At 40.6% G+C, this 16709-nt stretch overlaps 1 protein-coding gene across 3 annotated transcripts in view; it reads right to left on the minus strand.

Moving 5' to 3' along the window:
* PRKG1 (protein kinase cGMP-dependent 1) overlaps positions 1–16709 on the minus strand; it is a gene marked incomplete at both ends in the record, with an annotated part of 468546 nt that overhangs the window by 193715 nt on the left and 258122 nt on the right. For 2 of the 3 annotated variants that reach the window (XM_084290587.1, XM_084290588.1), the window contains one exon: positions 14400–14505. The exons of the other annotated variant lie outside the window; for it this stretch is intronic. In XM_084290587.1, the coding sequence (XP_084146713.1) occupies positions 14400–14505 (106 nt within the window). The remainder of the gene's footprint in view (positions 1–14399; positions 14506–16709) is intronic. 3 annotated transcript variants of the gene reach the window in all.

The following is a 16709-nucleotide window of genomic DNA, read 5'->3' on the forward strand; positions in this document are numbered from 1 at the left end:
TGGTGTCATCTGCGAACTTACTGAGGGTGCACTCGATGCCCTCGTCCAGATCATCGATGAAGATATTAAAGAGGACCGGCCCCAGCACCGAGCCCTGGGGGACGCCACTAGTGACTGGCCTCCAACTGGACTTGGCTCCATTCACCACGACTCTTTGGGCCCGGCTATCCAGCCAGTTTCTAACCCAGCGAAGCGTGCGCCAGTCCAAGCCAAGAGCAGCCAGTTTCTTGAGGAGAATGCTGTGGGAGACGGTGTCAAAAGCCTTGCTGAAGTCAAGGTAGACCACATCCACAGCCTTTCCCTCATCCACCCAGCGCGTCACTCTGTCATAGAAGGAGATCAGGTTCGTCAGGCATGACCTGCCTTTCATAAAGCCATGCTGACTGGGCCTGATCGCCTGCTTCCCCTGCAATTGCTGCATGATGACTCTCAGGAGGATCTGCTCCATGAGCTTTCCTGGCACTGAGGTCAAACTGACAGGCCTGTAGTTTCCCGGGTCTGTCCTCCGGCCCTTCTTGTAGATGGGCGTCACGTTTGCTAGCCGCCAGTCGATTGGAACCTCCCCTGATAGCCAGGACTGTTGATAAATGATGGAAAGTGGCTTGGCCAGCTCCTCTGCCAGTTCCCTCAGTACCCTTGGGTGGATCCCACCCGGCCCCATCGACTTGTGCACATCTAAGTGCCGTAGCAGGTCACCAACCAGTTCTTCATGGATAATGAGGGCCACATCCTGCTCCCCATCGCCTTCCACCAGCTCAGGGTACTGAGTATCCAGAGAACATCCGGTATTGCCGCTAAAGACTGAGGCAAAGAAGGCATTGAGCACCTCCGCCTTTTCCTCATCTCTTGTAACTAAGTTTCCCCCCACATCCAGTAAAGGATGGAGATTCTCCTTAGTCCTCCTTTTTGTGTTGATGTATTTATAGAAACGTTTTTTGTTATCTTTAACGGCAGTAGCCAGATTGAGCTCCAGATGAGCTTTGGCCTTCCTAATTTTGTCCCTGCACAGCCTCGCTACTTCTTTAAAGTCCTCCTTAGTGGCCTGCCCACTTTTCCAAAGCTTATAAACCCTCTTTTTCCTCCTAAGATCAAGCCACAATTCTCTGTTGAGCCAGGCCGGTCTTCTTCCCCGCCAGTTCGTCTTTGGGCACGTGGGGACAGACCGTTCCTGCGCCATTAAGACTTCCCTTTTGAAGAGCGCCCAGCCTTCCTGGACCCCTCTGCCCTTCAGAACCACCTCCCAAGGGACTCCACCAACCAGTGTCCTGAGCAGCTCAAAGTCAGCCCTTCGAAAGTCCAATACAGCGGTTTTACTGGTCCCCTTCCTGGCCTCGCCAAGAATAGTGAACTCCACCATTGCGTGGTCACTCTGCCCAAGACAGCTCCCGACGATCACGTCCTCCACCAGTCCTTCTCTGTTTGTGAAGAGAAGGTCTAAATTTGAACCACAAAATAAAAAATAATGAAGAATTGACACTGATTTCTGGAAGCCGCATTGCATACAGAATAGCTAATCAAAGAAAACCTAGGGTGTTACAGACCATTGTTTCAGGCTGCAAGTTGTAAGACTGTTCAGGCCCATACAAGCATGTATCTCTAAAGACACATTGCCTCTCATTGCAAATGAGAGCAAAATATTATTCCAACATCCCCGCCCCCAAAGTAAAATTGTAATTTTTTTATCACAATTATCAATGTAATCAAAAATCTGTAAAACAATCTACGGTATTTGAAAATTGTATTTAGTCATGTCTTCTAACAAGACAATGAGCTGAGAGCTTCCACAGGTGGTCAAATACATTGTGGTGAAATTTCTTCTTAGAAGAGCAGAAAAGTAGATACAGAAGCTAAACTTCTGCCTGTGTGTTCCTGTCAAGAACTGCTCAGGTTACTCATTCATTCGAAACAGTAACAATAATAGTAATATATATATAATAATAATCCTTTCACATAGGCTCTGATACCTATTAATATCTGATTATGAGAGGGGCAAAAATAAGTGAAGTTTGTTGTCATGCAGCAAAGTGAATATATCTTTCTGAGCCCTTTACAGCAGTCAGACACAAAAAGACCTCCCTAGTCTGCAGTGTTGCTGCTTTCGCTTTGATTTCCAACCTATTGATTTATTAATAATTTGACACTGATCGCTTTGGAGCTGAAGGGTTTTGACCCCTTTGGAGAGTAGTTCTGGATACTTAGGCAATTTATCCATCCAGGTCAAACCACTGGTGAGATGTGTTCTGTGGGCACGCAGTCAGAATGACAAACAAGGAACATCTGTGGCCATAAAAGAGAGATCAATGCACAAGGGTGTCTCCCATTGCTATTTCCTACACTGTCAGTAAGCTATAGAAGTAGTTTTACAAATTAAGGACTAAGGCCTTTATCCTGGCAAAATGCAATGGTCATTTGCACTGGGTTTTCTGGGATTAATCCTAAATTTTAAAACTGATATCAATGAGTCATTCTAAGTGAGCATGAGTCATTCTAAGTGAGTATCAGTGAATTACAAATTGATTAGTAAACCGTGAAAGCCAGATAATAAACCATGTACTCTGATTTCTGGTACAGCACAGGACATAGAACTTTTTTGAACTAACTGCTTTAAAACAGAATGCAATTTTTAGAGAAACATAAAAACTTGATTTCAAAATAAATAATAAAATCCATCATAATCTCTTTCACCTTGTTTCAATATCTAAGAATTACCTTTGTTATAACACAAGGCTTATTGTTACCCTATCTCAACCTCTGTCCTCTTTTTTTTGCCTTCTGTATGAGCCTTTTATTAAGGTCCCCTGCATGGATTACAGAATCACAGAATCACAGAATTTCTAGGTTGGAAGAGACCTCAAGGTCATCGAGTCCAACCTCCAACCTAACGCTAACAGCCCTCCACTAAACCATATCCCTAAGCTCTACATCTAAACGTCTTTTGAAGACTTCCAGGGATGGTGACTCCACCACTTCCCTGGGCAGCCTGTTCCAATGTCTAACAACCCTTTCAGTGAAGAAATTCTTCCTAACATCTAACCTAAAACTCCCCTGGCTCAACTTAAGCCCATTCCCCCTCGTCCTGTCACCAGGCACGTGGGAGAACAGGCCAACCCCCACCTCGCTACAGCCTCCCTTGAGGTACCTATAAAGAGCGATAAGGTCGCCCCTGAGCCTCCTCTTCTCCAGGCTGAACAAGCCCAGCTCCCTCAGCCGCTCCTCGTAGGACTTGTTCTCCAGGCCCCTCACCAGCTTCGTCGCCCTTCTCTGCACCCGCTCAAGCACCTCGATGTCCTTCTTGTAGCGAGGGGCCCAAAACTGAACACAGTACTCGAGGTGCGGCCTCACCAGAGCTGAGTACAGGGGGACGATCACCTCCCTCGCCCTGCTGGTCACGCTGTTCCTGATACAAGCCAGGATGCCGTTGGCCTTCTTGGCCACCTGAGCACACTGCTGGCTCATATTCAGCTGACTATCCACCATCACTCCCAGGTCCTTCTCTGCCTGGCAGCTCTCCAACCATTCCTCTCCCAGTCTGTAGCTCTGCTTGGGGTTATTGCGCCCCAGGTGCAGGACCCGGCACTTGGCCTTGTTGAACTTCATGCAGTTGACCTCAGCCCATCGGTGCAGCCTATCCAGATCCTCCTGCAGGGCTTTCCTACCCTCGAGCAGATCGACACACGCACCTAACTTGGTGTCATCTGCGAACTTACTGAGGGTGCACTCGATGCCCTCGTCCAGATCATCGATGAAGATATTAAAGAGGACCGGCCCCAGCACCGAGCCCTGGGGGACGCCACTAGTGACTGGCCTCCAACTGGACTTGGCTCCATTCACCACGACTCTTTGGGCCCATTCCTACATAACATGAACATTTTACTACGTTGTCTTCTCTCAGTTAGACTAGATGTCTTCATCTTCTTGTGTCCCTCAGTATAAAGCAAATTTTCCATCCCCATAATTATTCCCATGACTCTTCTCAACTTATCCTGAATTATGGACATCTGAGTTGGGCAAATTCTTACAGCTGCAGAGAGCACACCATATGCAGGCTCATGTAATTGCCCTGTTTTTTGACTACTGGTACACGATTTCCAACTTTTTCTGGCCCAACATTGCATTAAGTTTGTTTCCAGCCACTGATGCTGGTCCAGACCCTCCAAACATGTTCTACATTAGTTTTCAGTTGTTTCATACCAGGTCAAATTCCTCACAGGCGTATGGTGACATTACATCAATGCTTCTATATTTATCATCCAGACTTGTTTCCACAGTAAAAGACCTCAAAAATATTCCCAATGCTAACTTCCCACAAGGCCACCATTTCTCACAGTCCTATCATCCTCTTTTATGACCTGAATCCCATTTCAGTTGTTAAGTATTTTGTCCAAGATGACCATCACCACATTCAATCAACACTGGCCAAACATAAACTTGTCTTCCACTTCTAGAAACTCTGAGCTGTTGTGAGATTCATTAAAATCAGTGTTAATGAGCAAAAGTTCCCACCAAGTAATTCAAAAAATTTGTTGATGCATGCAACCAAACTGGCCAAGTATCAGGGATGTCTGTTAGTTTTCACAGTCAGAGACAGCCTATTCTCTATGGCTATGTGAAACCTCACCATTTAATCCATTCACTACATGTCATAACTACTGTTTGTACTGTTCATTTTTAAACAAGGCATAAATGTGAAGCGTAAACTATACTCTGAAGAATCTCCAACATGTAGTATCTTTTGCAATTCGTCACAATTCATCCATCTTTAAAGCTAAGCATCACTGTTCTGCACTCTGCTGCCACAACTAGGGTGTGAATGACTAACCTGGACATTTTAAACAGCTAACAGATCAAAGATGCAAAGATTATCACCATATAGCATTTGCAAGACAATAACCCGTCACATCTTGCTTGGTAATTCTAGCCTGCCTCCTCATCTTTTCACATGTAAAGGACACTTCAGTGAAGCCACCCAATGCTATCCAGCCTGTGGCCGTGCTGCAGATCATGTTTTGGAGATCATGCTACCTTTGCAGAGTCTCATTTTAAGTGACTTTATGTGTTCAGAATAAAATAACCTTAAGTACAGTAATTTCATCTACTTTAATATTTGCAGAATCCCAAATCTCAAGATGTCTACTCTTTACTACATTTTAGATAGCGATGGAAAACAATCCTGGTATACAGAGCCACAAACAATATTGCAATGCAAAATGTTGATTTGGAAAGGATGAATTACATCAAACAAATTCTAACACCTTGATGAATCTCCAGTTACACTGAATGTTCTGTATTAAGCTGTGAAGAGCTGGATATCTTAGTTGCTGCAGAAAACACAAACATTTAAGTCATTTCTCAGCCCAGTTTGTTCTGGAGCTCTGTCCTTCGAATCCTGACAGCAGCAAATAGTTAGACAGCAAGATAGAATTGTTTTTGACCTGACAAAAAATTACTGACAGGAGTTTTCTTTCTCCAGTCAAGATGTCAGATGTAACCAACCGTGATGGCTCTGAAGCACCACTGCAACAATACAGGACCAGATTCTGGTCATACCTGTATCAACAGGAAACCAGACTAATACCTGGTTTGCCAGTAAATTACCTCTGTCTGACTGATCTGCACCCAAGATCAGACTCTGCATGCACTGGAAGGTAAAACATGATTCTCATCATGGGAATAAAAAGTAACTGATGACAAAAGAAAGAATTAAAGACAGCATTCACCGAAAAGAAAAGAAAAAAAAAAGAGGAAATAAAAAAGAAAGCAGTGCCATTCTTTTAAAAGGCTAACATAAGAAGGCAGAGATTTAAAACAAAATACAAAATATGATCTGGTGTCTATTGAGACCATAACCACATCTTTGAAGTTTATTTTTTTGTCTACTGATACAGTCACTTTTACAGGGAAAAAAAGTGTGCATGTGGTAGAACAGAGACAGGATCTTGGTATGTTTTCCTTTGAAATATAAAGACAGTGTGTCATATAGCACAACAAGCCTACAAGCAAATTAGATTTTATCTCCCCTAGAAAACCCCAAGTTGAATGAATGAAGAACCAGCAAAGTCAAGCACTTCAAAATCCTCACCATCTGTGGTTGCCCACTCTGTACACCCTGGTCCAGGTCACAGGCTGTTTCCCACAAGAGAAATCTATCCATCATTTCAGCAAAGCCCTAAGTTACCCCACAGATGGACACCAGGAGCAAAGTAACTGCCTGTCACCTGCTTTCAGTAAATTATTTACTGCTGAATTGCAGATCAAACCTTAAGACTACCACTGCTGGAAGCAGGTATAATGGGGAAAAGCCCTTTTCCATCATTACACTCTAGCTAAGCTGTAACAAGCACCTGCGGAAATAGGGAAGAAAAAAAAAAAAGCAAGCCTGAAGCATGAATGCTCTGACTGAAGGTAAACATGCAAAACAGCACAGGAGCTAATCAATCCATGCTAATGGCATTCCTAGCAGCAGATGCTGAATCCACAATCAGGCGCTGGAGTAAACACACAGATATGTTGGTGTACAAACACTCTGGTTTTGTCAATCAGCAGCAGAAGCAAGAGGGCAATCAGCACAAACCATTGATACCTGGTTCCCCCTTCGATGTGCAAAGTATTAGGACATTGAAATGAGATATAGATTTATTCTCATTTGTATTACACAGAATCACAGAATCACAGAATTTCTAGGTTGGAAGAGACCTCAAGATCATCAAGTCCAACCTCTGACCTAACGCTAACAGTCCCCACTAAACCATATCCCTAAACTCTACATCTAAACGTCTTTTAAAGACTAATCCACATTTAAAATACCCTGGACACCAAGGCCAATGTTGTCTTTAGGGTGGTCTGGGGTCTGCTGTCTTCAGTCTCCTTAATGTATTTGGTCAGGTTATTGCAGCTGAATGGATTGATATAAATCAGTAAAACAGCAATTATTCATCCACCTTCTTCATGCTTTGAATCGACAGGAGCATTATACTTCTGCCTTCTACCCAGTTCTCCTCCCTTGTTCTTGTGGTGCATTGGCCTCCAGTAGAGATTTTCCTTAGATTAAAAACATACTTAGTCAATACTCACCTTGCATTACTTAATAAAGTGTCTGCCGCTGACACTTCACGTGCATTAATAGCATTTACATGGGGATACAGAGGCTAGGTCAAAAGCAGTCATTACAAAACTATTTCAAAAACTCCTAACCTGCCTCTCTCACCACTGAAAGATCAGAAAGAATATTTTTCATGTTGAAAATCGACAGCTTGATACTGCATCACATCGTTTCAGTTCTGCTTCAGCCAGCACCTGCCTGCACGCCGTGGAGCAGTGAAAACCAACCCCTTGCGCTCAGCCACTTGCAAACATTAACTTCCCTCAAGATATCCTCAAGTGTCCTGAGCTGAAACCAAATTTAAAGCAACGAGGTGAAAGCAAACAGACCAGACAGACAAGATTTTGTGTGATTTCCAGATCCAAAACACAGCTTTTTTTCACATGAGGCTCTTGAAATTCCACGCAACCCATAGGGAGTCTGTCTGTGGACTGTCTTCATGAGCCTAGGAGGTGTGCAGGACTCCCTGAGAGCTCCTGTGGGCACAGAACATTTCACCCTTGCTCTGAGCCTCTCACATAAAAACAGTCCTGAACCCTTCCCGTGCCTACCCCAAGGAAATACAACAGTCTTTTCCTTCTTTTTACCTTCAGGCCCTCCCTGCCTTGCTTCCTGACATCTTATTTATTCTCCACTTCCCATCCCGGAGGATGCCTCGGTCCTCCCTGGCTGCGGTGCTCGTTTAATGCTCTGCTCTGCAGCACCCATCCCATCCCGTCTCCCACCAGTGCTCCCTCTGGCTTTTGCAGGGGGGGGCTCATCAAACCCCACAGCCCAGGAGCAGGATCCTGCACTGATCCACAGCAACCTATGAATTCCAACCTCGGATGCAGCTCTTTTTGTACTCTCTTACTTTTAGTAAGAAGTCCGAGCTAAAATGCAAAGCTAGTCTGGCTTTCTAAAATGTCCTTGCACCAATGCTGGCTGTAACATATGACTTACCTAAACAAAATGCAGAAGACTGAGGTTTCAGTCTTGAAAACTTTCTTAAGTCACCTTAGTCTTTCCCACGAAAACCTGAGGTATAACTAAGTGTAGCTCCTCATGGCATCATGAATTAAACACAACCTTCACTGGCTAAACTGTATTTCCATCTCACTTTAAAAAAAAATAAAAATACATGTATATATATATATACACACCACTGAAAGGCATATTATATCGGAATATTCTTTAATTTGTTCTAAACAAGGCTGAATTTGTTCTTCATTTTGATGTTCACTGAGGAATCCTATAACTCCACTAAAACTTCTGCACTAAACAAACTCAACCTTGAATTGTTTTTCTGCTTGCATGAATAGTCCCTCTTGCCTATCATTTTGCTCGCATTGAACACTTATGAAAAGGCAATTTAAACCCTCACTGCATTCTCAGAGTGGCTGTAGAGCTCAGCCAACAGCGTATTAGGTGGATGTCTGCTCTGAAAGAGCACCCATCACTTCCAGGTGCTCTCTTCAAGGCCAGACCCTTGCTCCCGTGATGCAGAAAGAATCTGGCTGCTTACATTTTCCAGCTAAAATCACCACTGTGCTCTCCTGTAGATCAGCCACTCGATCTTACCTCTCTTAGCAGACCTGTGGGTTTTAGGCAGCATAAGGCAATACAAGAAACAGTGCATCTTAAGAAAGAAAAGAAGATACTACTTGACAGCTCTGCAAATCAGAGTAAAATTGTGGGTGGCATGCGATTCACTTTGCTTGAGTTATGCTAACAGGCAAGAGAGGTCTAAAAATGTCACATGAAGACCTCAGAAGTGAGAAAAGATTCAGAGCTTTCCACAGAGAGGAGTCAGAAAGCCAGCTCAGATGCAAACCAGCCAAATTACGTACGAATTACCTCACCCTGTTTTTACTCTTTCCTGAGCATCTTACTATGGTCAGTTTGGGGCACTGAAGAGGAAGAGAAAGGTGAGCAGATATTCAAGTCCTATCAGGACTTGACAGCTCTCAGGAGGTGCTGTTTGTATGTTTCCAGCCTTCCTGGCTCCATACAGGAGATCCCAACTTGGACATAAGCCTTTTTGTGACCAGTGACTTGTCACTTGTTCGACAGCACGGTTTATGAACACAGGACTGAGACGGTGTCAGTCAGCTTGGACAGCAATAGGGCACCACCAGGTGGGATAACTCTGCTTTCTGGGCTGCCTCTGAGGTCAGAGGGAACCTGGCCATGACATAACGGTGCAGCTCGTTCCTCCAAGGAATACTCCTTGGACTGTCTTGGAAAATGTGGGCACCCTAGCAGACCTTATGGAGGTGAGCACCACTTGAAGTGACATGCTTGGTCTTCAAAGTCCTGAGCTGCACACCCATCCCAGGTGTTGGGCCTCTCCATTTTGGCCTTGAACACCATCTTGGGATGGAAAGGATGCTGGTCTTAGGTGGCCTTCTGGTTTGAAGAGTTACATCTGTTCTTCCACAAACATTTGTATTAGGAATACATTCATTAATTTACCTTCTAGAAATAACTTCCCTTTTCCTCTTTCTCTGCTATCCCCTCTGTTCACTTCATCTATGTTCCAGACCTCCACAAAAGCTGTCTTTGTTAGGCCAATGCCTATTTTTCAGATCTGGAACTATCTCAATGTACATATTTCACCAACTCACCACTGATTTCCAACTCTCTTTTTTAAAAGCTTCTCTTCTGTTTTCCTGTCTCTTTTAATTTCACTCTCACTTCTATCCAGAATAATTTCACCCTAAGATGCACTTTGGGAAACATTTTGCATGAAACTGCAGGCAATCTGTTGAAGACACAGTCGTTTAATAAAGCTTCACATGTATTCCTATTTGCTTTCCTCTCAGTGATAAATGACTTGCATGAAATGCAAAACCTTCTCTCAAATCATCATTCTACACACACTGACCAATTTCGGCATTTCAGTATGTTGCAACAATTAACTACGTTTCTACACATGAAATTTACCAGCCTAATACTCCACGCAGATAAGCCATGAGGACAATAAAATTAGAAAGGTCCCCTTTCTTAGACGTAATCTGCTCTGTTCTGCCATGTGTGGCCAGATCAAAACTTCCTACAATTTGGCCCTGGATATAACTGTAAACGACACTTCAGATCAAGACAAAACACTAAAACAAAATATTAAAAGCTGAAGAGTGAGAATTTTTTTCATCAGGACTACAGTGAAGTTAAAATTTAAGGCTTGGGCTAACAAGATACTTTGATTTTCTCTTCTCAGTACTGAATTTTTATTTATAAGATTCAAGGTTGTGTGTCTGTATGCATTTAACTTCCTTTAAGTTTCCGCTTCTAAAGTTAGATCCTTCCTCTGAGGCTACACAGAGTATTCATCACTTGTTCTCCTGATCCGTTCCAGGGTCTTGGATAAATCAGAGTTTACATGGTGGAACAGAACATGAGGCACTTTTTAATGGAAAATTTAGGAAGTCGTAAAAAAATACATAATTTGCTCTTCCAAGGCATTCTGGCCTTTTTGAAGAGTGGATATTTGTGCCCCTCCTTAAAACTTCCATGATTTAGCAGGAAATGATTACACCTGTTACAGTGAAAATCTTTTCCACATCTTATTTCCTGAACAAATTTATTTTATAAATCATTGTTTCCGTAACTGAAATATGCTTATCTTGCTTAAATGGAATTATTTTCGTTACAGGCTTGAGAAGAAAATCATTGTAACCTTGCAAGAATGAACATTGCAGTGAGATGTACGGTTGATTTAGCATAGCTGTAATCTGCATTGCAGGGCAATGCTTTTTCTTGCTTGTATAGGGCAGGTATATTCAATAACATACAGTAAGCACTAAGTTGGGTAAAGATTAAAGATTAAACGTTCAGCATTTCCATCCATAAGGAGTTACTAACTCTACAGTACGTTTTTAGAATATATTAATATTTTAACTCTTGACCAGTACCTGCACATTAGCTACACTTTGAACTAGCTGAATCTAGCATTGATTTAGCTCCATAATGAGCCATAGCTGTGCTTCAAAGGGTATCAGTGCTACGATTTGGTATTCAGCATATACACAGGGATCAAAAAATAGCCTGGATTTTCCATTCCTTATTTGAAGCAGGTGCTGCTATGGAATTTGGCCGTCTTCTGATCACTTTCAAGGATCATCCGTTGACTTTACAAGCAACAGAAAGGAAAACAGAGACTGGTTCCTCACAAATACCACGAACACTGAGATGTTCAGTTGCTACTAGCTTCAGTGTATTGCAGTTGATTTATATAAATCAAAAGAGTCATCCTGACTTTTATAAGACTACGAGAACTATGTACTACTACTCCTTGGAGCAAACAAGAAGACAGCCTTCTGGCACAGTATCTTTACTGGTATTTCTTGACTAGGAAATGTACTTTTTATGGGCTTCCTACAGCATTTAGAAGAAAGGACTAGTACACATTCTCTGGAGATAAAAGGGTGACATTAGGAACATAATAGCTGACCCATTTCAGCGGTATGCTCCTCCTCAGGAAAAACATAGCAAGACCAGCAAGACCACAAATACTGACCAACAAGCTAATATTTTGTACAATGACTATATGGAGCCCTGGTGACACCTGGGCTCAAACTGCACCTGTTGTCAGCAAGATGAATGAGAAGATATGAATGCTCTTATTTCACCCCAAAAGCTGCATTTCTACTGTTCATAGGCGAAAACATTCTATTAAAGAGAATAACTGTTACATTACTGACTAAGAAAAGATTATAAAGGGCAACTTTTTTAGAGCACTGAGAGCAAAAAATAATGCTTTCTAACCTCACTGACATTTTTGTGAACAGGTTTCATTTACATCTTTGTTTCTGTTCTGTTAAAGTTCTTAATGAGCATTTTCATTCACTTACTAATATTGGAAAGGAAAAAATAACAAATACATGTAAGGTCAACAATTGACATACTCCTTGTTTTCAAGATTTAGTGTTGTTTTTTTTTTTTTCCTTTAACACTGAGAACGTGAGCATTCTTAAAAATGAGCAGTTAATACCTCATTGAAATAAAAAATTGGATTTATGTTGAGATTGAGATAGCTGTTGATGCACAGAGCAAAACTAGACAATATCATTTGATAATGACCTCCATGCAAATAGACATTTTAGACAAATAGCCCCATGCTGCACTTGCTGCACATGAAAAATATTTTCCAAAACTGAAACAGCAAGATTTAAAGAAAGAATACTTGCTTTTAGCCTTTTTAATGAGCATTAATATGCTCTCAACACACTGTAATAGGCTGTGACTAAGAAGCTCTGATACAGTGAGAAAACTCTTGTGTTTCTTACTCACACTGTTTGCTTTAAAATTAAAGCTGGGCAGGCTCTGTGCAACCTGCATCCAAATTAATCTTGACAATCTTCTAGAAAATCTCTATTAAAGCTCAAAGCTTAAGAGCTTAATATGTGCATAGCTTCTGCTTTGGAAGAGAGCCAGGGACTCTAACCCCCAGAACTGATCTTATATACATTTTTTGGTTTCATTCACCAGCACACAAAAAAGGCCAATGCTTGTTAACATTTTAATTCATGATTTTTTAAATGCTTTCAACACAGCAACAGGTTTTGTTTTCTCTCATGAGCTTGCTTGTGAATAACCACAAACAGACTCCTGGAAAAAGCTAGACTTTGATCACTGCACTTGTATGTAATCTCTGAGCAGCAGAACATCTCCATGGAGCTCCAGGTCCACCCTAGGGCAACATCTTGTCCTCATCAGAGGCCATGATGCCTGGCCAATTATTTTAGTTCTACTACTTCATTGTTATTACTACTAACCTTTTAATATTCTTAAATCATCTCTGAAGCCTTACCTGCAGATCTCTGGTCTGTGACTGTGGTCACCCTCCTGGGCCCCTGCAGGACAACCCAATTATGTGACTCCCAGCTAGGAGTGTCATGAGGGTTTCTTTAGTATTGATATGTTATTTTTACTAACTCCCTTTTCCTCCAGTGGTAACTGAAGAAAAACTAATTTTAGGTTGAATGAATACAGGCTGCTCCTAGAGTTTATGAAAGCCTGAGTGATTGTACTGTGCATGTTCTTCTATTTTTATAAGTCTTATGTTTGAAAATACATTAAAAGTTCAGAAACAGAAGTAAATAAAGGTAAAAATCAAGTGAGCCCATGCTAGGTAGACTTGTTATCTGTCATTTGACGTAGCTGCATGGAATTAGTGTTAAAAACATTCCTTTACAGGTGGTGCGTCATTACTCAGTTTGCAAACTGTAAAATCTTCTAGGTCTTATAAGAGTAAATTTCTCTGAAAACCTCTGTTTGGGAAAAATTAAGCAACTTATTTTGGAAATTACACAATCAGTTTTAAAACGTTTCCCTGTGTTGAAAATTAGCTGAATCCAAAATAGAAAAGAGAGAAATCAAGTACAGCCTACTGCTGGAGAGAGGTAGAGGAAAAGGAGCCCAAATCTGAAGGGTTTTGTTCCTTTCCCCGTCCACCAGCAAAAGAAATCACCTCTCTGGTATGTTACTCCTCATTACTTTTGCACAGAGAGGTCCTCAGCTCGGGAGGGAAATTTTTCAGCCAGGAACGTTTTGATCTGGGACAAACCCATTGCAGGGTACCATTGACTTGGTAACGATGGGATTATGATGGGATTACTTTCAACATCACTGACTTGGGCAATTTTTTTCTCTAGGATTCAGTGATGTTATGCTCCTATTTGCTATGACTTTGCTGACATGAAGCATAGCCAGTTCTTTACTGCTATGGCAGAGCTGAATTATTGGGATATTAGCCATTGCTTTGGTAAGGAGGATTTGTCATAGTTTGGGATAGCGGCACTAACTGAATGGCACTTGTGAGACTGAGGCCAAATTTAAGGAGTGAAAGACTTGGCTTTATGCCTTTCTTGCTACTCATCTAAACCGTGTTTTACAGAAACCTGTGGCTTTTGCTTCACTAGAAACTTGCCTTTTGCCTCTGGAAGTACAAAAATACACTTTGAATGGACTTGCTTCTACAACACTTTGCAAACCAGATGTTTCCCTGGGGAGGTTTTTATTTTGATGGGTATTTTCTGTAATAATGTAAGCTTTGAATGAGTCATAGCAAAGCTTTTTCTTTTACAAGAAGGCTGCGTGACTCTGCAAATGAATAACTTGCAATGGGAATGAAACTAAAGAGCAGCACAATTCCTCTTGGTGATTGCCCTCCCTTTGGCTGAAGGATACTGCTTACAGATGGTTAAACAGCAAATAAAAAGAGATGAAAAGCACACAAATCAAATACTGCATTCACAAAAAGTCAAAGATGAGGATGACAATTTCACTGTATTTCTTATAAAGCAAACAAGTGTCATACCTTTTTAAAAATTCCATATACTCAGTATGCTTGATGAGGCCTGTCCTCATCATTATTGTTTGAAAACATTGCCGATCAATAGCCCAAAGTTTCACATTTACGAGAGCTGGAAAAAAAAAAAAAAAAAACAAGACAAGGGGAAAAACGTGATTAGCAAAATTTCAAAATTTGAAAACCTATTGTGAACTGCAGAGGAGACAAATTAATTCACGAGAAAGCATGAAAATGGGTACACACTTCAAATCAGTAACATAAAACTCATCCGCTAGACAATGGATTAAGCATGCACTGAAATGATGCAATATATGTATCTAACTTAATCCTCATTTTTTTCTGTACAGCACATGGGTTTTGGAAAGGTTGCCTAAAACCAATGGTATCATTGAAATGGGGAGAAGTCAGTGCAGGCTGAAAGCAGGCAAGAAATAAGGGTCTGGATTCATCATTATGTGGGACATATCATTTTCTATGCATGGCTAACAACGAGTGATTTGGGGAAATTTGTAGCGTATAATCACGTTTCAGAGGCAGAAAAATTCATTATGTTTCATCCTACCCCCCATTGTACATGACAAATTTCTCATTGACCTTGAGAGGTTTTCATGAGAATCCTGTTATATCCTAATAATTGAATGTGTAGTGATTTTGGAGGTGTGAATATTTTTTTCCAACTTTAGTAGTCACATCTCTGATAAGTTCCAAGACTTCAATGTCACATGTGATATACTACACTATATATTTCAGAAGCAAGAGTCCCCTTGTAAAACCAAATATTAAAATTAGCATGGCATTAACATTGCAATACGTTCAAAGAAAACAGTATAATGCGAATTGGATGTACAGAACACAAAATAGTTCAAATTTTCTTCTTGGAAGCAGTTTAGACATTTATGCTAACTATAAATGTTTTAATACACAGTATTTCTAATAGAGTTACTCCTCAGAGAAACAGTTCAAGTAAACAAATCTACTCTGAAGACCTCTGCACTTGTATTTTTTTCAAAGAGTAATTGCAATAAATTTCATCCTCATATCCCATTTCACTACAGGGAAAAGAAATTAGCAAGAAGCATTTCAACAAAATATTTAAAAATATTCTTATGAATAAAATCCAATAAACTACTTTGTTTTTATTTGTTATTCCTTTAGTTCATAAATACTCTAGTTAATGAGTTTTTCTCCATAACAACATTAATAGGAAGTAAAACCTTAAAAATGTAAATTTCAATTTTTCTTCTCAAATTACATCGCAGAACCAAATGAATGTATTAGAACACTGGAAACCTGCTTTTCAAGTCTAATTTTTAAGACAGAGGTTCCTTTCTGAGAAATGATTTTAATTTTACAATTACATTAATTGGAAAGAATGATCTGTAGCTATAGTATGAGTTATTTCTGTTAATTATATATATATATATATAGTCTTTCTTCAGAATGGAAAAGCCAAGCAATATGAATGGGATCTCATTTTTTCAGTGTTTTTTTTTTTTTTTTTTCCTCTCTTGTACAAAATTGGCATTTAAACTGTTTTTAGATGAGCTCTGTTCTAGAAGAAAAAAAAAAATGTTATTCAACAGAGTGGCAGGGGATACTGAAAAGGACAGGCTCCCACTGTATTTGCTGGTGATGATGGGGCCTGACATCAAGTCACTAAAAACTCTGCCAATCTCAGTAAATTCACTGAGAGCAGGAAAATATGAACTTGTAAAGTAGGTGCTTTCTGTCAGATGTGAAGAAGTGTAACTAGCCTGGCCATTTCATTTTTTGTTGTTGTTGTTGTTGTTTTGTTTTATTTTGTTTTGTTTTTATTCAGTATGATGCATGATTGTCACAAAAAGCAGAAAGGCAACTTGATTGGTTGTGAATGGTAAAAACACTGATAACTGACTATTTAAAGGAATAGATTAGTGATTGTGACAAAAATGAATGAAATACTTTGGACTAAAATGTCCAGCAGGACAACACAGCGCCCTAGCGTGAACAAATACTATAAACATATCTTAGTAGTTCATCAGAAATAGGTATTTCTTCATGTGCTGACATTCTTTAGTGAGAAATTAGACACTTTGCCTATATTGTTTTCATACTATTTTCATAGCAAAGGCATAACTGTTAAGCTGACACCACTAGTTGAGTAAGCTCAGAAGACAGCAAATACCAGAATTTTCATTTCTTTCCATTGACTCCTGTAATTCTGAATTTGTATCCTTCCTACAAATAACTCTGCTGCTTCACAACATATTCATGTTAACATATTTATCATATTATACAAACAAATAACACTGAAAAATGGGATTTTCATTGCAGTAC

The sequence above is a fragment of the Netta rufina genome (genome assembly GCF_964035555.1).
Source record: "Netta rufina genome assembly, chromosome: 7".
NCBI lineage: Eukaryota > Metazoa > Chordata > Aves > Anseriformes > Anatidae > Netta > Netta rufina.